This window comes from Leopardus geoffroyi, chromosome A3 (assembly GCF_018350155.1).
Source record: "Leopardus geoffroyi isolate Oge1 chromosome A3, O.geoffroyi_Oge1_pat1.0, whole genome shotgun sequence".
NCBI classification, from domain to species: domain Eukaryota; kingdom Metazoa; phylum Chordata; class Mammalia; order Carnivora; family Felidae; genus Leopardus; species Leopardus geoffroyi.
Genome location: NC_059336.1, coordinates 67,289,133 through 67,314,273, shown reverse-complemented (window position 1 = coordinate 67,314,273; position 25,141 = coordinate 67,289,133). Strand labels below are relative to the sequence as shown.

General features: G+C 38.3%; 1 protein-coding gene across 1 annotated transcript in view; it reads left to right on the top strand.

The window, feature by feature from the left end:
- The first annotated feature begins 2,647 nt into the window (after positions 1-2,647).
- FBXO11 (F-box protein 11) overlaps positions 2,648-25,141 on the top strand; it is an 84,253-nt gene continuing 61,759 nt past the window's right edge. Inside the window, exon 1 of the mRNA XM_045445971.1 lies at positions 2,648-3,653. Coding sequence (XP_045301927.1) covers positions 3,434-3,653 — 220 coding nt within the window. The 5' untranslated portion in view covers positions 2,648-3,433. The remainder of the gene's footprint in view (positions 3,654-25,141) is intronic.

The following is a 25,141-nucleotide window of genomic DNA, read 5'->3' as shown; positions in this document are numbered from 1 at the left end:
GCCTACATGTGGTATTCAGGGAATCCGGAAGTTCCCATATATCTCAGTGAGAAGAGAGAGTGGCATTGTGAGAATCAATGGACCTGCAGGGACTTGGGGTCAGTCAGTATTGAGGATGTAGTACATAAGGCAAATGGCTCATGTATGTACTTCAGTCAAGATACCAGCATGATACCTCAAAACACTAGAAATGACCAATTTTACCTCTAGACTATCAGTCCTGCTTTCAGACCATAGCAGCCACTCCATACCAGTGGATAACAAAGGACTGGCATGCCTGGCTTCTCTGATGCCATGTAGGCCTTCCCATCCCCCACGGCTGCTACCAACCCACTAGTCATGGTGTAAATTAGAACAAGACACTCCCTTTCTTAAGACACTTTACTTCCATCTATCAGAAAATTGTCATAGTATATACTGGTTTTGTTAGAACAAGTCATCTTACTGCCACATGCCAGAGAACTGTCATAATAAATTTAGAAATCTACGATGCCAAAAAAGTGAAGGACATTCTAACTGTACCTTATACAGTAACCTTTGGCCTTCATACATATCTTGGAATGAGAGAGGGATGGAGAAACAAAATGATCAAAGACTGATCATTTTTATTAAAAAAGAGGGGGCGGGGCACCTGGATGGCTCAGTTGGTTGAGTGTCTGACTCCTGATTTTGGCTCAGGTCATGATCCTAGGCTCGTGGGATCGAGTCCTGCATTAGGCTCTGTGTTGAGCACTCAGCATGGAGACTGCTTAAGATTCTCCCTCTCTCCCCCCCCACCCCCCTCCCTCTCTCCTCCATTCTGTCTCAAACTAAAAAAAAAAGAGAGAGCAAGAGCGATAATGTGGGGACTCAAAAAGGTTAAACATTACAGAAACAAGCTACAATTTCTTTGTACATCTGAATTAATGTCAGTAAATCTTTGACTATGCCATGCCAAATTACAAACTCTTTATGCCCAAGATTTTACCTTTTTATTTTTGGTGTTTCTCTTAGCACCTTACAGAGTAATGCAGAAGGGACAGAAGGAACTAATAAGTGCTTGTTGAATAAAAAAGTAAACTTTTAGAAAAGTCAGAATTATGGGTCCACTTATATGTATAATAGTAAATAATTTTCCTCCCCCCTCATATTTATTTCAACCAAATCTAAAATTTTACCCATTGGCACCTAGCTAACAATCATAAAAACCTTAGGTTCTTCAGTTGTTTTCTAACAGCCCCATCCTCAAATATTTTTTGGAAAAGGAAACTTAGATGTAAATTTCAACATTTTAAGGACCAAAGAGAAATCATCTCAAAATTACAGCATTTTTAAAAACTGGAAATGGGATTATGTAGTCCAAAATAAGTTCTTTTTAAGGTGAGGGACCCTCATTATTTAGAAAGGTGATATGCCCGAAGTCACATAATTAAATCCAGGACTCAAACACCCTGCACAATATTGGCTCATCTCTTCTTGCCCCTCTCTCCACTCCCTCCCCAAGTACATACTTTTCTCCCTCTCAGCGTTATTTTATCACCCTCTGCAACCGCTTAATTACCTATCTCAAACCTAGATAGGAATTGATCAAACTCAAACAAGAGAGAAATCACCCAAAGGTCTGCAAACTAGAGAATCAGGTAAACTGCCAGTTTTGCCACATCCATAAAATAAAAAAAGCGGAGAGAATTGAGAAAGGGCACTTTTTCTGCCATCACAACAAAGCTAGGGAATAAAAACGCGTTTTCCTTGGGGACAGATTATGCTGAGGGGACCAGATACAGATACCAAAGATAATTCCTCTTGGGTTTTTTTCTTTTCCTTTGAGTTTGTGGGATCAAAAAAAAAAAAAAAAATTAAATAACAGTCATAACCTCAGCACATTTACTTCTCTCCTTTTTCTCACATATTATTTTCTTGAACATAGACCAAGTTTCCAAAAAATAAATTGACCAAGGTCTATTGCCTGTTTACCAAAACCTCTTCAAGACTTAGGTGACTCCTCTTAGTCACGAAGATTAGCAAACTACTCCAAACTTCGGTTACAGGCTGAAAGCTCGGTAAATTGGATCTTCAAGGTTTGCAAATACCCTCAGCTGGGCTAAAGGGCACAAAATCTCTAGCGCTCCCTACAGCTCACACTTTGAACGTACCTACCACAGAAAACGCAAGTTACCAAGGATCGACTCCCTAGCTCCACTTTTTTTTTTTTTTTTTTCTGCTTAAAAAATTGGGTGAAGGTGGTGGTGGTGGGGCGGGGGGAGGACTAAAAAGGCAAATCGAAGGATTAATCACTTCTCCCCATTACATCAGCAGCCCCCGCCCTTTCCTCCGAGCACCTCCTCTCCTAGAATCGTCGCTACGCACTAGCGCTCTCTTCGCCCCCCCACCCCGCTCTATTATATGCCCTGATACCTCCCCATTATCACCCGCCCCACCACACTCCCCTTCCCTCCTTCCCCCTCCTAGGCGAGGCAGGGAGGAAACCCGAGAGAGGAAACAGGGCGTTGAAGGAAGGGACTTCGCCATAAAACCAGAGGCCCCATTGGCCCGAAGGTTGTATGGGCGCCCCCCATTGGCTGCTCTGCCGAAATCCCCGCCCCTCGGCTTCCCCGCCCATTCACCCCTCCCCCCGCCGCCCCGCGGCCCTCCCCCGCGCCCCTGGCCAGCCCCGCGGCGGGGAGGGACCCACTGGGCGAGTGGAGGCTCCGGCGGTGTCAATGGCTCCTCCTGCCACGGAGCAGCAGCAGAAGCAGCGGCTACGGGGTTGAGGAGGAGGAGGAGGAGGAAAGGTTCCTTTAAGGAGGAGGAACGACGACGCCTCTTTTTCCCTCTATCTCCTCCCTTCACACTCATTTCCCCTTCGCCGAGGAGAGAAGGGGGGGAGGAGAGAGAAGAGGCCGAAGAAAGAGAGAAAAAATTCCTCACAGAAATCTCTTTCAGGGGGTGTGGGGGGAGGAAGAGGAAAAAAAAGAGCTGGGCGCCCCCTGCTCCCTCCCTCCCTTCTCTCCCTCTCTTCTCCTCCTTCTCCCTTCCTCGCCCGCCCGCCCACTCCCCCCGCCGCCTGAGACGCCGCTCGGGAGTCGGCGGGACCGGAGTCTGTCTCCTCACCCGCCGACGCCGCGCTTCGCCTCGGGATCCCCAGGCGGGCGGACGCCCTTTCTTTCTTTCTCTCTCTCTGCCCGTCTTTCTGTCTCCGTCCCTCGCGGCCGCCCCGCCCGGCGGTCTCGGCCTTCCCCGTGCGTCAGGCCCTCCCGCCCGGCCTCGCTCGGTCTCTGTCTCCGCCGGCCTTTCTCTTGAATCGGGGTCTCGTTCACCCCCTCCGCCCTTCCCATCTCCCCTTCCCCTCGCCCCCTTTCCTTCCTCCCCCTCCCCACCCCCTTCTCCTGCCCCGCAGCTCGTAGTGCGTGTGTGTGTGTGTCCCTCCGCCAACGCCGCCACCTCAGCCCGGCAAATGAACTCCGTCCGAGCCGCCAACCGGAGACCCAGGCGAGTGTCGCGGCCGCGCCCGGTGCAGCAACAGCAGCAGCAGCCCCCGCAGCAGCCGCCGCCGCAGCCGCCCCAGCAGCAGCCGCAGCAGCAGCCTCCGCCGCCGCCGCAGCAGCAGCAGCCTCCGCCGCCGCCACCGCCGCCTCCGCCGCTGCCCCAGGAGCGGAACAACGCCGGCGAGCGGGGTAAGGCCGCGCTCCTTCCCCGCCGCCCTCCGGCTCGGGCGCCGGCCGGCCGGGACCCGCGGGGAGGAAGGCCGGGGCGGGCGGGGGAGGCCTGTGCGCCCCCGGGGTGGGAGACGGAGGCTGAGCGGAGGCGGGTCCCCCGGTGCCGCAGTGTCAGCCCGGCCCGGGCCCCGGACGGCAGGAAAAACCGCGGCTTCCCCACTCGCCCGGGCTCTCTCTCAGGCCGCGCTTTGTTTGGTTGCGGGGGCTCGGCACCCTCTACCCCCACCCATCCTTTGGCTCCTTCGCTGGCTCACGGACCCCGCAGGAGTCTGTTGGTGGCTGGGGTGGGGGGAGGCAAAATGTGGGATTTCCCCCTTTTCTGCTGCCTTCCACGGTTTAGCCTCCCCCTTCCTAACAGAAGGTGGGGGGGGGGGGACAACTGGGAGTGATCGGGCGGTGGGGCTGGCTGGGGAACTTGTTTTCCCCCTTTTCTCTGTTAGCCTCCCCCTTCCTGTGGAGGAGGGGGAAGGGGGGGAATCCGAGTGGTCTGTGGTGTTGGCCGGGGAACTTGTTTCCCCCACCCCCCTCCCTAGTCACGGGGTAGGGGGAGCAGCGACTACTCTCCCAACCCCATAATGTTTGCTGCGCAGTTTGGCTTTAGTTACAGAACCCCTGGGAAGGACCCGTTAAATCAAGACCTTTAAATAAATAAATATAGAATCCATCGGCCATTTCCAGTCCCCTCCCTCGCGTCAGTGCAGTTACCCTTCGGTTCTATCGACCACCCCTCTCGCCTGTCCTCCCCTAGCAAACCCCTACGCCTCCGTGCTACCCTCCGTCTCCTAGTGGGGTTTGAACGCCCCTTCCTTGGAACTGGCCCCTTGGGAGAGTGTGAGTGTGTGTGCTGTGTCCAAGGCCTAGTGAAATGTGTCATTTGGACCCAACTGTGCAGCTCTGTCTGGTAACCACCATTGTCTAAGGGCTGAAGCTCCCGGGGGTTGGATTCTTGCTTTAGCAAAAATAATGTTCAGTTCTACTTTGATGATGTGGTTATTTTGGGAGATATATGAGGTAGGATGTGGCACCTTGGTCTCCAAACGTAACTATTCTCTTTATTAATTAGCTGTTCTCAGTGGGAGTGGAGGTCAGTACCATATTTATGTGTACGGTTGTTGTTTTAAGGAGGAGGGGAATTGTTAGGAGACATTTTGCGTGTTTTCGTTGGCGGATTAAGGTTAATTTTACATGCGTTGGTTGTCACACCTCCTTTGATTAAGCGAATTGAGATTAAATGCCTTTTAAAAATTATACATTCCTTCCTTAAAAACTGTTTCAATGTTGTACTTAGCTAAAATACTTAAAAAGAGAGATGAGAATCTTTTGAAAAATAGTTCAAAGGGTTTTCACTAGTCACTGTTACAGATGGTCCTTGAGAAAGCAGTTTGCTATATGTTGCTTGAAAGAATGTGATGTTTCAAGCCAGTTAGAGGTGTTGTGCAACAGTATTGGTAAATATGTTTTGATGATTCTCGGATACATTTACCATGTTTCTGTAAATTAAAAATATTTGTAGTTTCATCATTTCCTTTCACATTTGCATAGCAGGGTTTTCCTGTGTTCCATTCAAATAATAGTCAAGTCCCCTTCCACCATATACTGTAGAGTTCACAGTCCTTTTTGAGAAAACAATGATACTAGATTGAAATCCTAGCATAGTAAGGATTTAATTGCTGGAAGTGTTTTTAAGATGTACTGATTTGTTCATACCATTAGGGCTGAATCAAATCTGTTTGGCCAAACTTAATTTAGTCCCATTGTGTATTTTAAAATATTTATTCTGAATCTCCTTTTCATGATGTGTGTAATTTCAAACTTAGTTGAGGTACTTTTATCTTGGGTACTTTTCTTAACATTTGTTTGAATTATTAGCCACTAAAGTCTATTTCCTTTTGAAGTAAAATTACTTGGTTGTTGGCATTAGCATACTAGAGTGTCAGTTTCCTTTTCATTCATGTCCATAAGCTGACTAACAAAAAGATGTTCAAGAAATCAAAATTTCAGTATACACCTAACCAAATAGTGAATCAAATGCACTGTAGAATTGTTGCTTTGCTGCAGCTAGTAGAAACTGTTCTGGTAATTCCATGTTGACACAGAGGGGAAAAGAACTTGCTGATTAGCCTTCAGGGAAAATTCTGTGGGTCTTTTAGAGGGCAGATAAATGGCTTTAAAATGAATAAAACATTAAGATAACTTAAGAGAGTAAAATAGTAAAGATTTTGCCAGTTTTAAGTAAAATATGTCTTTCTACAAAAATTGGCGATTTGATTACTTTTTAAAAACGTACAGTTCACACGATGAGAAGTTAGTCAAAGGAATAACCTCTCTTTTAAAAGTTTTATGGAGCATGGGAAGTGTCACTATTTTTGGTCTGGATAGGAGAGGTTTTGTTGTTTAAGAATATAGTGGGTATCATAATTTTGACAAGGTAATTAAGGAACTACAGCCAACATGTATGTGTGTGTTGTACTTTTTACTAACTCTTAATGGGTATGTAGCTCTTGCATTAGAGTTTGGATAGAGTTACATAATAGTGGATCAGACAGCTTTCCAGGTCAGAAATTAAAGTCAGACTCACTGTTTTTAAGACAAGTTATTCATTCAATATAAAAAATTACTTACTTATTTCACATAAAAGGATGGACTTTGGCTTTGTTAGTGGTAATAGTATAGTTACAATGTCGTTTTTATTTTTAAGCAAAATTTTTGTCAGGGTTGCATTTTTGTTGCTCCTTTACCCACAAGATAATTGGTCTAAAAACTTCCTTGATACATCCTTACACACACACACACACACACACACACACACACTTTCTCTTATATGTCATGGCCAGTGTTTGAAGAGGAAAAAAACAGTCTAATACAGTGAATTCTTATGAGGACTTTTCAAAACCTTCCATTGGGGACAATTACTTATACCCACATTGGGAAATATTTGGCCTGAGTGTTTCATGGAATGCTGTCTTCACTCATGTTATCTGTAATGGCCCACTGTCTTAACATGGAATACTAATCATTAGCTGGTTTTGGTCTTTCAGTTTAAGTTCCAGAGTTTAGGATTTCACATACTACTTTAAATTAGTAGAAAATAATTGGTGTTACACATAGGGACACTTTGATGATATATTCCAGATTCAGTGAATCTGGAAGTAGTGTGGGGTAGATTTTTTTATATTTATTTTCTTTTGAAATCCTGAAAGGATTTAGCTTTTGCAGCTTGTTGTGATTTATGTTAATATCTTTTTGATAGTCTTTTTCTAAAAGTATGAGGTAAGGTTACAAGTCTGCAGAAGTGCTATGTATTCCGAGCATTTTTAGTTTGTAGTTAAAATTGGTTACTTAAAATAGGTAATAAATACAAATGATTTAAAATTCAGAAGTTTCTTGTCTACACCTGCCTTCAGCTACCAAATTCTCCTGCTTGGAATCAATCACTATTATTAGTTTCTCATTTATTGTGTTTTAATAAAAACATAAAAAATGAAACTTGACAACTGAAAGTCTTGATATCAAAGTTTTTGAAAATAGGTGTAATTTTTTCTGGTTGGAGAATTCATAAGACTCTTTTGAAGTGCTGAAATTTTAATTATATAATCATTGATAGTTCAAGAGATTTAATACAATATATTAATGGTATTGCTATTAATTTCTAGTCTGAAGTAATTGTAGAGAGTAAAAACATAGTCTTTTTAGTTCCATATTTGTGGGATAAAAATCTCACCAATGACCCTGGAATTAGAGTTTTGTTTTAACTAAACATGTTGAAATAATGCAGTACATACAGTATATGTGAAATATTCCTAATGGAGCTACATATTATAATATGCAGCAGCCAGGAAACTCCTTAGTGTTCTAGTCATGCATGCTAATCATACCTTCTGTGGGCTTGTTCTAGCTCATGATATTTTACCTTCAGGTTCTTCAGAATAAGGAACTTACAGAATGCAAGAATAAGGAACTTCTGCAACCTTTTTTGACAGAAGAGTTCTGGGCAAAGGACATGATTTTTCCAGTCTTAGGAATTAAGTACTGTGGGCCACTACTCTCCCATCTGGTGGCCAAACCTTCAAAATATTTACATCCATGAAAGGAGAAATGCCACCCAGTTTTTTGTGGGAGTAGGTGGGGTGGAAAAGAGCCTGTTTTCTCAAAGCTTAACAAGTTATTTGAGGGATAGAAATGAGATAGTAGGGTGCCTGGGTGGCTCAGTTAGTTAAGGTATGACTCTCGATTTCTGTTCAGGTCATGATCTCACAGTTCATGAGATTGAGCCCTGCATCAGGCTCTGTGCTGACAGCATGGAGCCTGCTTAGGATTCTCCCTCTCCTTCTCTTTCTCCTCATCCTCCACTCTTGCTCTCTTGATGTCTCTCTCAAAATAGATAGACATACATTTTCAGAGAAAACATGAGATAGTGTGACAATGCTGATGTGAAAGTTCTGCTGATTAGGCCTATGGGTTGTCCCTATACTGCTTTTCTCTTTCTTTACTGGAAATTCTGGCAAACCCAAGGACAGGCCAACCAGCTTGGAAACCTACCAGGTAAGGCAAGAACTACCCGTAGATCCTGACCTGTTAGAACCCCTGGACTTAGATTTGGGAGAATTCAAGGCTAGTGAGTATTTCCAAGTTTGTTTGGTTTTTTTCCCTATGTGTTTTAATTTTGAAGCTAAACAATCTGTAATAAAGAGTTATTTCAACTTGAGGTTCCTTATAGTCCCCACATTTATTACTAACTAATAAGTTAACTCTTGTGTCTTTCTTGTCCCACTAGTCTCTGAAGAGTTATTCTGTTTTAGACCTTCCATTTTATTAATTTAATCAGCCCTTTGAATTAATTACATTCTCAACTTCCAGAGAATTCCAGTTGTATGTGAGGTTACCAGCAAAGTACCCCCAAATTGCAGTTGTTAACCCTCTGAAAATAAAATGATAAGCAAAATATGCCAGTTGAGACAGTTGGGCAGTATGATAGGGAGAGCTCACGGGTGCCTGGGTGGCTCAGTCGGTTAAGTGTCCTACTTCAGCTCAGGTCATGATCTCACAGTTCTTGGGTTCGAGCCCCGCGTTGGGCTCTGTGCTGACAGCTCAGAGCCTGGACCCTGCTTTGAATTCTGTGTCTCCCTCTCGCTCTGCTCCTCCCCCACTCACACTCTGTCTCTCTCTTTCAAAAATAAACATTTAAAAAAAATTTTTTTTTAAAAGAAAGAGCTCAGAGTTACAGCTAGCTAGTTCTAATCCTGGTTACACCATCAACAAGCTGTTTGACATGGCGAAAGCGATATAAACTCTTGGAGCCTTACATGATTATCTTTAAAATGAAAATGGTAATACTTGTCTTATGGGATAATTAATGATGAGAGATTTAAGTATCTAGGACTTGACAGATGCTCAATAAATGGCAGCTTTTTAAAATAGTAATAGGTGCACCTGGGTGGCTCAGTTGGTTAAGTGTCAGGATCTCATGGCTCCAGAGTTTGAGCCCGCACTAGGCTCTCTACTGTTAGCACAGAGCCTGCTTCAGATCTTCTGTACCACCCCCATCTCTGCTCCTCCCCTGTGTGCGTGCTCGCTCTCTCTCTCTCAAAAATAAACACTAAAAATAAAATAGGGGTGCATGGGTGGCTCATTCGGTTAAGCATCCGACTTTGGCTCAGGTCATGATCTCATGGTTTGTGAGTTCAAGCCCCACATTGGGCTCTTAGCTGACAGCTCAGAGCCTGGATCTGTTTCTGATTCTGTGTCTCTCTCTCTCTGCCCCTCCCCTGCTCACGTTCTGTCTCTCTCTCAAAACTAAATAAAATTTAAAAATTTTAAAAATAAAATAATAATAGTAAGCAATGGAATCAGTTATATATAAAACTAAACCCAAAAGATAAAATGTGCATGAGTCATTAGTTTCTGGCATACCCCAAAATGCAATCTAGGTGACTTGATAAAACCTTAGAGAGGGGCACCTGGAAGGCTCAGATGGTTAAGCCTCCAACTTAAGCTCAGATCATGATCTCACAGTTTAGGAGTTCAAGCCCCGTGTTGGGCTCTGTGCTGACAACTCAGAACCTGGAGCCTGCTTCAGGTTCTTTGTCTCCCTCTTTCTCTGCCCCTCCCCTGCTCACACTCTGTCTCTCTCTCAAAAAATAAAATAAAATAAACATAAAAAAAAAAACCCAAAACCTTAGTCTGGTTTATAATTATAAATCATTTTATAGCCAACAAATTAAAATATTCTTTGAAGAAAGAATAAGGAAACAGAAGAAATGAGTATTTGAAATACAATAATAAACATAGATCACTGTTTTTGCTTATGTACTAGAGTCTAATACATCTCATTTAACCCTTTTAGCAATTCTGTAAGATAGACATTAGTCAGCAGTGAGTAGTCCTAGTAAATAGCAGAGATTTACAAAATTGATTTATATCACTGAATCTTCCCATAAACAAGAGGAGAGATAACAAAATACATTTGGCAGAATGTGTCCATCACATTCAGAGGAGGGAATAACCTAGCCCTTGAAGCACATCTGTCTCCTTTCATATCCCATTTATTTTATTGAAGACTGGTACAGTAGTCTGATGCTATATATTGTTAGACACCTGCTTTAACATTTTTTAAATAACCTTCTGATCATAACTTTACCTCTAATGTAGATTTGTCTCTGGAAGAGATGGCACTGATTGGCCAGCATGTTTTTCCAGCTTGTTGAGATCACTAAGTACTCATTGTGTAAAGAGGGGTAGATTTCTCTTGAATTACTCATAAGTTATGAATAAAAGGTGTTAAGTCATTTTAGCTCATGGTTATAGACTAGCCTATTTCAGGAAGGAAAAATGTGAGTTAAATTACACTTCGGTGGTAATTTTGACAGGTTTGTGGACTAAATATCCTTTTGTCACCATAGCTTGATGTCTTTGCATGTATAGCCTGGGGTTTTTATATGTTTGGTTAACACAGAAATGTGCTTAAACTTAATCCTTAGAAAATAGAGAAATGAAACCAATTAACTTCCCTTGTATAATTTATTTTAGTTTAAGGAAATATCAAAAATATGTACTTTGAAAATGAATACATTGCGTATTTTTTGTTTTAAAACATCCAAATTAAGATAGTATATTAAAGCAAATGTAAGTTGCTTATTGTCCCCAATTTCTAAAGATCCAATTGTCAGTGTTTAGTCCTTCTAACAAATGAAAAATTGTGTGTGTTCAAAAGAGGAGAAAAAATTATTAAATGCTGTTCCCTCAACTGGTGAATAAACCTTAAAAAACATAATGGAATATTTCCACATCTCATGAAGGAAGAGGTACAAAGAGAGCCTACTTTTCTGTTTTCTCAAAGCTTTGAAATTGAGTGATAGAAATGGAATAATAACCTGTGCTTTAAAATTATTTTTCTGGTAACAGTGAAAATCTTTACTGATTTCTTTTAGTGTGCAGCATGCACTCATTTTCTAGATGTTCAGGTTGGGTTGTGTCAAAATCTTTGACTACTAAAAATTTTTCCTCAGAATGGAATTAACTGGCTCCTATAGGGGTTCAGTCTTTGACATTGATTTCTTTAGTACCATGTATTGATAACTGACTTGAATCAGTTTAGCCTCTGCTGGTTTGCTGCCTTTACTTGAGTTTAATGAGAATTCTTTTTTACACTGAAATATTGATTTTGTATCTTGCATCCATAGTCTATAACATAGTATGTATAAGACCATGTGGCTTTATGAGAATCTGACACTTAAGAGGAAGCAGGTGGGGAAGAGAAAGAACATACAGCTCTTTTTTATTCACCTGTTATATTTTGAGTTGGACAGGGTTGGTATATATATGTCACTAGTAATTGTTTCTTCCCATATAATCATACATATTGAAAAAAAACAGGCTTTAAGGGAAATTAGAAGTGAAATAGAATTTAACAAATGGAAAATAGAAATCATTCTGGGTTTGTATCATGGCAGAGAGAAAGGATCAAAGAAGACTTGTTTAAAAGAAATGGAGGTGGGTGAAGATCCTATATTTTGAAATTGAATTGTTGGCAAAGTGATTGTATGGTAAAAGAAATGGTGGAATCACTCATTTTTCTGTGTTAAAAGTAGCCACAGAACTAATTCACTGTTGTGTGTAAATGACTGATATCTTCATAATCCTTTGAAATGCATTTGCATTTTTAAGAAACTGATCCCTTAGTCAAATTTTGGTATTTTAGGCCCAGTAAAAGAGATAGAAATAAGTGATTTGGACAAAGGCTTTGGGTAGGAGTGCTTCCTCAGAGACAAAATAAGTATGTCAGGTGAAGGTGAGGGTGGAATAGTCTTGTAAGAATCACTTCCCTTACACATTTATTGTTTTTACTAATCTACTTCTGACCCTAAAATTTTCTTAAAAGTTTCACATTTTATTTTTTCAAAAGACTAATTTTGGGTTGAAGATTGGGATGGAGAGAAGAAAAAGAATTAGAGCAGGTAGGAGTGACAGTATGTGTGGGTCATTTTAAATTAGCAGTGGTCATTTAAATTAGAAAGTCTGTATGTAATTATACACACACACACACACACGCTATATATAACCATATATAATTATTTAAATTGTGAAAAATCTATTAGTTTTTTTTTAACTAAGCTTTTTTTAATGTTGATTTTTGAGAGAGAGCATGAGTGGGGGAGGGGCAGAGAGATAGAAGGAGACACAGTCTGAAACAGGCTTCAGGCTCTGAGCTGTCAGCACGGAGCCCAACATGGGGCTTGAACTCAGGAACAGCAAGATCATGACCTAGGCTGAAGTTGGACACTTAACCCACTGAGCCACCCAGGCACCCCCCTAAACTGACATTTTAATAAAAATACGCAAGCGCACAAATCATTGGTGTATAGCTTGATGACTTTACACAAAGTGAACACGTCTGTGTAGCCAGTAATACCTAGATCAAGAATTAAACACTACCAGTATCCCAAAGGGGCGCCTGGGTGGCTTGGTCTGTTGAGCGTCCGACTTCGGCTCAGGTCATGATCTCACAGTTGGTGGGTTTGAGCCCCGTGTCGGGCTCTGTGCTGACAGCTCAGAGCCTGGAGCCTGCTTCAGATTCTGCCTCCATTTCTCTGCCTCTCCCCTGCTCATGCTCTGTCTCTCTCTTTCTCTCTCTCAAATATAAAATAAAAAACAAAAAAACCACTATCAGTATCCCAGAAATCACCGTTCTGTGTGTTGTCCCAGCCCCTTGCCTTCCCAGTCACTATCCCCAACCCTATCTTTCTTACTGCTTGGATTGCTTAGATTAGTTTTGTCTGTTGTCTGTCTTAGGTACCAACTTTATATAACTGTAATCGCTCAGTCTGTATTCCTATGTGTCTGGCTTCTTTCCCTCAGTATTTGTTTATTTCAACCATGTTGTTGCTTATAGCAATAGTTTGTTTAGTCTTGTTGATCTGTAATACTACATTGTATGAGTATATGACAATTTATTCATTCTATGATTAAGAGACATAGAACTTTAATATTTCGCTGTAAGGAATAGTGCTGTGAGCATTTTATGTATATCTTTTGGTGAATACAGGTACCCATTCCTGGTAAGTCTTTTACCTCAACATTATACCATCAGTTTTCTTTTCTCAAAGACAAAGCTTCCATTTACTTGGGAGATAAAACAACTTTAAGACCGATGTGAATATGGGGCAGGCACCTTGGTGGCTCAGTCAGTTAAGCATCCAACTTCAGCTCAGGTCTTGATCTCACTGTTCCTGAGTTCAAGCCCCACATTGGGCTTTCTGCTGTTAGCACAGAGCCCACTTCAGATCCTCTGCCTCTTTCTTCTTTCTCTCTCTCTCAAAAATAAACGTCAAAAAAAAAGACAGACGTGAATGTGTCCTCTCATAATTAACGCTGCCAAAACAATTGATTTTATTTCAAATATTAGTATTTTTCTTAAGTCTTTGGTATATCTGCTCTAGCATCCTTTAACAGTGGTGTTAGGAAGTTTACCCGTCACCTTAATATACTTTAATTTTCCCCATAGGTTGTAGGTTGGGTTATTTTGAGGAGGAGGGAAATCTTTTTTTATATTTAGGAATTTTCAAAATTACTGTGGAATTTAATGTGATTCTAAGCCTTCATTACAAAAATTATTTGTTTTTGCAACTGCCATAGTTTGTTTCTCCATTTCAGTGTGGAATCCTTCTTTTTTTCTTTTTTTTTTTTTTTTACTACTTTTAAGCTTATCTTTTTAACGCCTGTGAAAATATTTTGCTTTTATTTGGTTAATTGTTTAATTTATTTTTTTCTGCATATCTTGATTATCCTTTATTAAATTCTGCTTATTTTAAAATTACAGAAGCTTCATAGAAAAATTGGGATGCATTTTGTTCTCAAGTTGTTTTTCTAGTCCTTGACCAGATCATCAGTTCCTGATGTATAAGAAGAAGGTGTAAAAGTACCTCTGCCAGTATCATTGACAAGTTTTTCCTCAGCTGAAAGCTTGTGCTGAAGTGTGCTAGTTAGTGTCTTATAAGCTTATGCTCCCCATGATATAAGTATCCCCTGAGAATGGCAGGCCATCAATGACTGAAATGGGGTTCTGTTGTTAAAGAACCACTTGCTTAAAACAGATAATATGGTAGCCTTAGATATCAAAAAGTAAGATCTTATTATTTCATGTCTGTTCTTTCAGCACTTACTAGTTCAGTGTTAGTGCTAAGAGTTTTTCTTTCTTGTCCACGATAAGCAGTGTGGAGGAGACTGCTACCTTCCTGTCTTTTTTTTTTTTTTTTTTTTTTTTTTTTTAAACACCTATCCACATCAAGTAAATGTTAAATTTGGGGATAAGGAGCCTGAGCTTTTTCATCAAAGTGGCTTTTTTTTTCCTTCCCTTCCTAGAATTAAATTTCTACATCAGGGGATTTTGAATAAGGTGACTTCTGAGTTGCTTTAAAACTCTTTCTATATCATTTAAATTGCCAGTAGAAATCAGTGAGGTCTGAATTTGTTAGGTATTTCTATACAGACATGGTTCTTGCCTTTATGGAACTTATAATTGAGTTAGAGACTAAATTTAAATAACATTTGAGACCAGAATGAATTGCAAATAAGGATGTTGAAATTGTTTTCATTGTCTTCTGATACATATTTTTAAGGATACACACACATATACATGCATACATACATATACCACATCGGAGTTTCATTCATAACCTTATCTGTCCACTGTTTCCAAGTCCAGAGTCTGTTGGAGAGTTTTTTATGAAATGGTATGAAGATGAAGGTTTGTTTTGACTCCCCGAAGTCTGATATATATTCTGCCCTTTAATCATTTATTGAATTACCTCTGTGCCACACTTAGAAAGTTGTTGCAGCCCAAAGTTTAAGCTAAATTATAGCATGCTTGTGTGTAAGTTATTAAGAAAGAAAATATGCCTAGTGAAAGAAATTACCTGCAGAGTTGGGGTCATTTATCTTGTTTTCATGGTGTAGTCCTTCTTCATTGTATTCGTTATTTTGCTTATATATCCAGAAACTGAAGGTAGACGGACAGGTTTAAATAAAATTATATGTTGCCAGAATCTAAGATCTTCAATTGCAGAGGTAAAACAACACTTTAAGGTCCTTCATAGCAGCTGTAATCCCACATATAAGTTAGTTGTAAAGGCATACTCTGAAGGTGCCTTTATGGATTTTTTCTGGTTCTCTCTTAGTCTCTACTGCAACATCTCACAGGGAAACTTCCCTCTATTTCTGAGTCATTTGATTTGAGAACCTCTTAGCTGAAATCTTTAAAGCTGAAAAACAGAGCTGAGACATCTGGGTGTAGTGAACTTGTCCAAGGTTTGTAAAGTTAAGTCTGGTTTTAGAGGGCTACAGAAATGTCACATACCAACATACATATGCATTGATAACACACACACAACACTCTCTGAAACTGGGAATATGCACTCCTGATTTTGTGAAATGTCTAAAAATTTTTGGTGAAATGTTAGCAGTAGTATCTTGGGATGGTGGAGGGAGGTGATTTTTGTTACTTCTTTTACATTTCTTTGTTTTTCAAATACCATATATGGAATCTGGAAGGAAGGGGGTTTGTATTTTTTTAAAAGATTTTAATGGTTGTGATTGATGATTGTGATTATTAGTTGGTTCGATGACATGATCCTCAGATAGGTCGTTTTACATTTGAATACAAGCTTGAAACTTTACATTTCTCAGTTCTCTGTGTTTTGAGTGCTTATTAATTTGTAGACATTTTTAGTTTTTGTACTCACAGCAACTTTAGGATAATAATTGCTTATATCATTTGCAGGAAATGAAGATGACTGATGATAAGAAAGTCAGAATTCGAATGAAAAACAGATTTGTTATTTGGGGTTTTTTTTGAGCCAGTGATACTGTTTTTCTAGGACAAGTTTGTGACTGTAGATTATTTACATGCAAATACATACAGTTTTTTCATTACATACATGCCTGGTTGAATGATGGAAATTTAGCATACGAACTGGATTATTTGAAAGAAAAGTGAAACTTCTTATTGGTCAGAACAAGTGGCTATTTCTTTTGTACTCTGGTGGTATGGACTCATGTCTATTTGATAATTTTATACGGAGGATTTCCTTCCCATAAAACTGGAGATAGCTCTGAAAAAAATAATGACTATTAAGTTGAAACAGATTGCTAAGAGATTGTTGCATCATTATCAGTAAAAAATCTTCCCATTCTAAGTTACTATATTCTTAGAAGTTTTGGATTGTGGAACCTAATGTGTTTGAGAATAAATAAGAACCCACAGTGACTTTCAGAAGATACGGACCTTTAAAGCCTAAATTTATTAGATTTGGAATTAACTTATCTCACACTTGGCCAATCTTCTGATCATCTTATAGACTCCTTATAAGCCTTAACCAAGAGAAAACATTTTCTTATTGGAAAATACACTAAAAACCTTCATTGAAAGAGGTGAACTGTTTGTTTTGTTTTTAATGTAGGGGCTACTGTGTGGTTTAGGGAAAATCAGTCATTAAGTATAGATTCTAGATAGTAATTATCATAGTTTTATGAAGAGCTGATTACAGATGAATTTAAAGTATTTTCCTGAAACAGTGACTTTGGGTAGCTGAAGAAGGAACAAGAGTAACATAGGTGTATTTAAATACAGCTTTTATTCTTTTATGAAATAGTCATATTGGTGTTGTGAGGTTGGGGGAAATTTTTTTAGGTTGAATTATATGGAAGCAACAACTACAAAAATAGCGCTAACCATTTACAAATAGACATTTACAAAAATTTAGTAAATGGTTGTTTCTGTTTCCCTTCTTTTTCCTTCTCTGGACTGAGGTTTCTTCATATTACTAATTTAGGTTACTATACATATTAAGTTCTTAGATTTAAAAAAGCAGGGGCAGGGGGATGCCTGGGTGGCTCAGTTAGTTAAGCACCCAACTCTTGGTTTCAGCTCAGGTCATGATCTCATGGTTTGTGAGTTTGAGCCCTGTCTATGCTGACTGCACAGAGCCTGCCTGGGATTCTCTCTCTCCATCTCTCTCTGCCCCTTCTCCGCTCTCTGTGTCTCTCAAAATAAATAAACTTAAAAATTTTTTTTCTCTTTTTTTTTTTTAATATATGAAATTTATTGTCAAGTTGGTTTCCATTACAACACCCAGTGCTCATCCCAACAGGTGCCCTCCTCAATACCCATCACCCACCCTCCCTTCCCTCCCACCCCCCATCAGCCCTCAGTATGTTCTCAGTTTTTAAGAGTCTCTTCTGCTTTGGCTCTCTCCCACTCTAACCTCTAAAATTTTTTTTAATAAAAAAAATAAAAATAAATGCGCTGAGGTTAGTACCTCAAAAATCAAGAATAGAAGTTAAATTACTTTGAATGGTCTGTTAAACAAAAAAATGAACCTTCATCTTTATAGGAACAACAAAAAAATGAATAATCACTTAGAAATGTTGAGCCAGAACTAAGTATGGCAGAAAACAATATGGACTACAGGTGAATCAACCTAAAGTGTGTTTGTGTGTGTGTAAACACATGATAATGTATCAGAGTAATAAGACTTGTAAAATGTTGCAATGGTTGAGAAAATACATCTATTAAAAAAAATCAAGTGTTATTCTAAAGAGGGATAAGCTGACAGGTGACTAAACCTTTCACGTGATTGGAAGTATATGCTCAGAAGATAGCTAGGGAAAATGAATTTAAATTATTTGATGTTTAGAGTGATATAAAGAACATCTGGTAAACATCTTCAACAGGTCGATAAAGAAGATTATATACTTTGCTCTTTTGGTGTCAGCTATTATGATTAGATATTTTAATTATCGTAGAGATGGTAAATTAGTTAGAAATTATAGAATGTTGGATGTAGAACCGTAGTCCCAATTCTTGAGGTTTTTTACTTGTTCAAGGTGGTGGTTGGAATGAACCCAGATCTCCTGACTCCCAGTCAGTGATGATGGTGTTATCTGTTCTTGCTTCAGAATTTTATTAACATTCTGTTCATTTTTTCAGTTTAGTGATTAGTTGAACCTATTGATCAGATAAAGTTTTCTGTAATTTTTTTAGCTGAAATAAAAATTAATTTTGTTAGAATACTTGTGTTCAATAACTTAAAATATGCAAGTAAATTTTAATAGCTTGTTTTTTTATTAATTGACTTAATTTTTTGTTTTGTTTCAACCAGTTGTGACTGGTTGAAAAAAGGCAGTTATGTTATTTCAGCAATTATATTATTTACTGTTCAATAAATGATACCGAGACTATTGATTATTCATTTGGAAAAAGCATTCAGTTAATTTCCTACTTTGTACGATACCAAAAACTACATTTCGAATGATTAAAGAGCTTGACATTTTTTTCAATTGAAAAATGTTTTATTATAGTAAAAACATTTAACATGAGATCTATCCTTTTAACAAATTTCTAGGTGTATAATACAGTATTATTAATTGTAGGCAAGGTGTACATCAGATCCGAAGAACTTACTCATCTTGCATTACTGAAACTTTATACCCGCTGAATAGCAACTCCTTATTTCCCGTCTCCCCCCAGACCCTGGGAACCACCATTATATACTCTACCTTCATAAGTTTGACTATTTTAGATACCTCACGTAAGTGGAATCATGTAGTATTTGTCCTGCTGTAAGGGGCTTATTTCATTTAGCATAATGTCCTCCAAGTAAGAGCTCAGTATTTTTAGAAAATCATAGAAAACTTAGAAGAAAGTACTTTTTCCTCAGCAACACCAAAAAAAAAAAAAATGAAAATCATTAAAGAAACATCAAGAAATTGACTACGTAAAATAAGTGGAAAGTTCTGCGCAATGAAGGTTGCTAATAAAGTTAAAGCAAATGATAGACTGAAAGAAAATTTGCACCTCTCTAACATACAAATGATCAATATCATATGTGAGTTTTTATGAAAAAAATTATACATAAAATTAGCTAAATCTTTTTTAAAAAGAACCTTTCATCCCATTCCCTTCCTCACTTTTACCCTCTCAAGAAGCAACAACTGTCATAAATTTGATATAAATCTATTCATTCCATTTTTAAGTACTTTAACATATTTGTGTGAATCTGTAAACATTTAGTTGTATGGTGTTATGGTTGTTACTGTGGGAAAGTAAAAACTTACCTTCAAGGTGTTTCAGTGCAGTAAACAAGAACATAAAATATTCTTTCAAAAAACGTTTAATATGTAAGTGCCAAAGAAATAGATAAGTCATAAGCCTGGCACTCTAGAAATTTTTGAGTGATTGTTAAGTGAATTAATGAATATAGAAGGATATCACGTTTAAAGGAAAAGTCCTCTCTTCCCCTGACCTACCACTCCCTAGAGGTAACTCTTAACTGTGTGTGTTTACTATAGAATTTTTTAAATATATGTGTATGTAAACACATACTCTTTTTATTTAAAAAGAAACCATACTATATTAATTTGTAAATTAAGTGTTGTTTTTTACTTAAATATATCCTGGGCATTTTTCTGTATCAATATAAGTACAAATAGCTCTTTTTTTTTTTTTTTAACAGTTGCAGAATAGTTCATTACATGAATGGATTATGATTTATGTTAAATGTACCTCTATTAATATTCAGGTTCTTATTTTTTGCAATTATAGTAAACATCTTTGTACAAGTATCTTCATGTGTTTATGTCACAGTTTCAGTTTCATAAAAGTTACTGAGTCAGAGATATTTGCATTTTAAAGTTTGATAATGTCAAATTTGTTTTTTAAAACAATAATCCCACCGTTAATATATGAGATTAAATGTTATTGATTGAATGTATACATGAAATACTTAAGAGTGGAGGGGAAACTAGTCTGAGGCTGAAATGGTTTGAAAAGACTTGCCAGAGAAAGTGAATGCTTAAACTAGATCTTGAAGAATGAGTATGTCACAGATAGAAAAAAGGGAAAAAAAGGATATTCTTAGTAAGAGGAAATGGGCCAGAGAACATGGAAGAATTACCAGGACAGATTTTTAACTCTGTCATCATATTCTGTTCATCTTACAGTTCACTTTGTCTTGGTGTTTCTTTTCCAAAAAAGAAGTTAAAGTTGAGTTAGGCACTCTCCACTTCAGGTCTTACCACGTGTAGAATAATCTGAATTCTTTAACCCAGATTCAAAATGCTCTATACTTTGCCCTTTTTTCTTTATTATGATTCTGTTTTGTCATTGACAGACTTACCTATAAATTGTTTTTGAATGAACCCTGTACGTTGCTACTGTCATTTTTTTTTTTACACTGTCAGAAATTTTTGAACTCAGTGGTTGCTTGACTTCAGTGTTTAATCACTTGCTTTTCTGTCTCCATGCTTTTTTGATAGCTACCCATATCTCAGCCTCAAGTGCTTGCTGTCATTTACATTTATGTAGTAAATAAATATATGTAAGCATAAAGGTCATTTATGTTTAATGTTTGGAGGATTATCAGTAAATATTTGATAATATTTTATATAGTAAGCTCATCTTGTTCGATGTCCTGAATGTTTTTATTTATAATACTATTTGGCAATGAAGTTTCTGAAAACTTACCAGAAGCTATGGGAATTCCCTATTAATAGATATCTGATATCAGTGTAGGGACTTTCAATACACAGTGGAAATGATGTATTATATATTGCATATATAATATCAATGTATATATTAAGCATAATAAGAAAATACTTTTGAAAGCACTTAAGTAGTAATTAGCTATTTTTATATCCATGACAAAACACAAGGAATTTTGGTAATTCCTGCCCAGTAGTTGTGATATTAATAGACATCATTTATTGATCACTCTATTCTTGGTAGACAGTAAGTGCATGTTTTATTTTTGTAACAGCCCCCATCATGTAGGTAATATACCCCTTTTATATATGAGGACTTTGAATTGAAGTAAAACCTAAGTTTCCATATTAAAATTGTACACTACTGAACGGTTGTGTAGCGGGATAAATAGCAAAAAAAGTCCGCTTTTAAATCCTTGGTAGTGGGGCGCCTGGTGGCTCAGTTGGTTAAGCGTCCGACTTTGGCTCAGGTCATGATCTCATGGTCCGTGAGTTCAAGCCCCGCATCGGGCTCTGTGCTGACAGCTCAGAGCCTGGAGCCTGATTTGGATTCTGTGTCTCCCTCTCTCTCTGACCCTCCCCTGTTCATGCTGTCTCTCTCTGTCTCAAAAATAAATAAACGTTAAAAAAATAAATTAAAAAAAAAATAAATGCTTGGTAGTGAAATTATAGAACATAATAAGTTCTTTCTTCTTTCTTTCTTTCTTTCTTTCTTTCTTTCTTTCTTTCTTTCCTTTTTAGAGAGAGAGAGCATATGCACGTGAGCTGGGGAGAGGGGCAGAGGGAGAGAGAGAATCTTAAAGCCAGTCTCAGATCAATGCACAGCTCGATCCCACAGTGCTGGGATCGTGACCTGAGCCAGAGTCAAGAGTTGGCTGCTCAACTGACTGAGCCACCTAGGCACCCCAAGAGTTCTTTAAGATGGTGAAAAAAAGAGTGCCTACCCCAAAATATGAGCTATAATGACAGTGTATTTACCAGGACAATAATTTCCAGAAGATAGTGGAATACTCTTTCCTTAAAATATAGAGATAATATAACTTTAGTTTGAATTCTATACCCATTTAAACTATCAATTATCAGCAAAAATGAGGCCCAAAGTCAGGCTATACACAAAATTAAGAGTTCATCACCTATACAAACTTGATGCAAGGGGCACCTGGGTATTTATTTTTTTATGTGTATTTTTTTAATGTGTATTTATTTTGAGAGCATGTGTGCAAGAGAGTGCACGGGAAGGGCAGAGGGAGACAGAGAATCCCAAACTGGCTCTGAGCTGTCAGTGCAGAGCCTTACAGGGGGCTTGATCCCACCACCATGAGATCACGACCTGAGCTGAAATCAAGAGTCGGTTGCTTAACCCACTGAGCCACCCGTGCACCCCAAAGTAAAAAGGGCACCTGGGTGGCTCAATTAAGTGTCCCAACTCTTGATTTCAGCTCAGGTCATGATCTCACAGTTCGTAGTTTGAGCTCCGCATTGGGCTCTCTGCTGTCAGCACAGAGCCCACTTAAGATCTTCTGTCCCCCTCTCTCTCTGCCCCTCCCCCACTTGTTCGTTTTCCCTCTCTATGTCTCAAATAAAAACTAAAAAAGAAAAAAGAATACATCATGAGTGAAGAATTAGTAAAATATGTTAATAAATTGAGTAGACTTGATTGTAAATATGTATAATATTTTAAAGGTAGAGCCAAAATATTAGGCAATAACAAGAAAATTGGAAGAAAGGGGATTATAGCATGTCAGTGCTACGGGGTGCCTGGCTGGCTCAGTTGGTAGAGCATGCGACACTTGATCTCAGGGTTGTGAGTTTGAACCCCATGTTAGATGTAGAGATTACTTTAAAAATAAAATCTTTGAGGAAGAAAAAGAGTGCTATAATTCTTTTTTCACAGAGAACTCTAGGTCATCTTGTAAAAATAGCTATTTCTGTGGCTCTGCAGCCAGACTCTCTGGACGAAATCCTAGCTTATGCCTTACTAGCTGTATGACATTAAGGTTACTATACCTTCCTGTGCCTAAAACTTCTTATCTACAAATAGGAAGGCAATAACCCTCAAAGTGTTATGGGGAGGATTAAGTACAATACATGTAAAGCCATTAGAACACTACTCAGTACATGTAAACACTCAATACATGTTTGCTGCTGCTGCTTTCATTTCTCTTTTACCTTAAGGGTAACCCTGAAAAGAATAGAAATAAAGTCTATGGCTTATGAACCAGTAAAACTAAAATAAGAGAATGAAGAAAGCTTAACCCTTAGTGTACTGTCAAGAGCAGTTGCACTAATTTTAGTTTTTTATTTTCTGAGCACTTCTAACACTTAAAAAGCTTTGGTATTTTATTACTTTTATTCTTCTTACAGATCTTCCAAAAAGCAGAAAAATTTTTACTTAAAAAAATCAATCTATGTTGCAGTTATATGAATCCATCAGATGCTTTTTGTAAACCTAAGGTACATTATGGAATCTTAGCGATCTGCATTTTGAAATATTTTGCAATTTCTAGGAATTTTATCATTGCCACCAATTATTTCCTGCTGTGTTAAAAAAAAAAAAGATTTGATAAAGCAAGAATGATGGAATCCACTGGAAAGAAGGTATAGTGAAATAGTCATTTTTTAGGTTTTTTAAATTAATTTTATGTTTTTATTTATTTTGAGAGCACACTGGAGAGGGGCAGAGAGAGGAGAGAGAGAATCCCAAGCTGGCTCCACCCTGTCAGCACAGAGCCCCATGTGGAGCTCAGACTCACAAACCATGAGATCATGACCTGAGCTGAAATCAAGAGTTGGACGCTTAACCTGCTGAGCCACCCAGGCACCCCTTTTTCAGTTTTGTTTTCGTTTTTAAAATTTTTTAATTTAATTTTTTTTTTTTTTACTAGCTGTATTGCATCCTTCAAAAAAGGTGTAAAAGAGGATGAGAGACATACAGATAAGATAAATACAAGGAGAGAACTAGTATTCTAGACCTGGGCTGTCTAGTATGGTAGCCACTTGCCACATACAACTACTTATATTTAAATTAATTAAAATCCATAGAATTTAAAATTCACTTCCTTGGTCACATTAACCATGAAGTAGTTATATAGAGGGAATATAGCTATCTATTAGCTTCATTTCACTATGGCTACCATATTGAAATGCAACTATAGAACATTTTTATCATTGCAGAAAATTCTATTGGATATCACTGCTATAGATGCTAAGTATGATAGTGAAATTGATCATATAAGTGATAGTAATATGAATCATATCCATGAAATTTCAGATTTTGAGACTTGAGATGTTCTGTACCTTCCAGGGATGGTATTAAAGAGTGCAGTTTGGGAAAACTAACTTGTCTAAAACCATAGACTTAACCAGTACTGACACTGAAACTTCCTATGTCCCAACTTTATTACTCTGAAGAGCTTTTTAAAATGTGGGTTATAGCTGTTTACTATATCATAAAGCATATTCTCTTACAATAATATATTAATATACTCTCATGAGTAATAGCTTTTTAAAAACAAAAATAATGGAGTAGCATTGTTTTACATTTTTGCAAATCTGGTGTCTACCTTAAGAAAAAAATCAGCTGGATTTTAATATCTACCTCAGCATTTGGTCAGTCGTGATACCCCATGTCCTATATGTAGCTTCTGAAAAACACTGTATACTTGTGAGAAAATGAGAGTGAAAAGGCATATGATGTCTTACTATTAATAGTGAAAATAGTTTGGACCTTAGTACCCATTGAAAGTCATCCTTTGATGACTCCCAAGGGTTCCCATACCACACTTTGAGAATACCTTCTCTACCCTAAAGCCTGCCAGTCATAGCCCCATACAGAATTTAGAAACCACATTTAATACCTTACTCTAGTATATAAATGGACAGCTGATGATTATCAGACACTTGAGAAAAACCTATGAAGTGAAAGATGGAAGCCAAAGCAGAAAGGTAGAAACAAGTGATTGAGAAGAAGTATAAATGGTACTGGGGAGAAGAAAACTTGTAAGAAAGTAATAACCTCGGAACACTAAGAGGTTATTATATGTGTGAAACCAGAATCAGATGTTAAAAATAAGGACCGCCATAGAGCAAAAGGAGCTCCAAATTAAAAAATCAGAGCGGAGGGGCACTTGGGTAGATTAGTTGGTTGATTTTGGCTTAGGTCATGATCCATGGAGCCCCACATCGGGCTCTGCACTGGGCGTGAAGCCTGCTTAAGATTCTCTCCCTCTGCTCTTCCTCATGTGCGCACATGCGCATTCTCACAAAATCAGAGTAGATATGAAGTATGAAAAGTATAATTAAAAATTATAATAGAAATGTTGACAGTTTATGTTTGTAATGTAAGGGTAGTGAAGGACCTTGTATACAAAACTTCAAAAGCACATGGCATGAGTCAAAAAATGAAATGAATT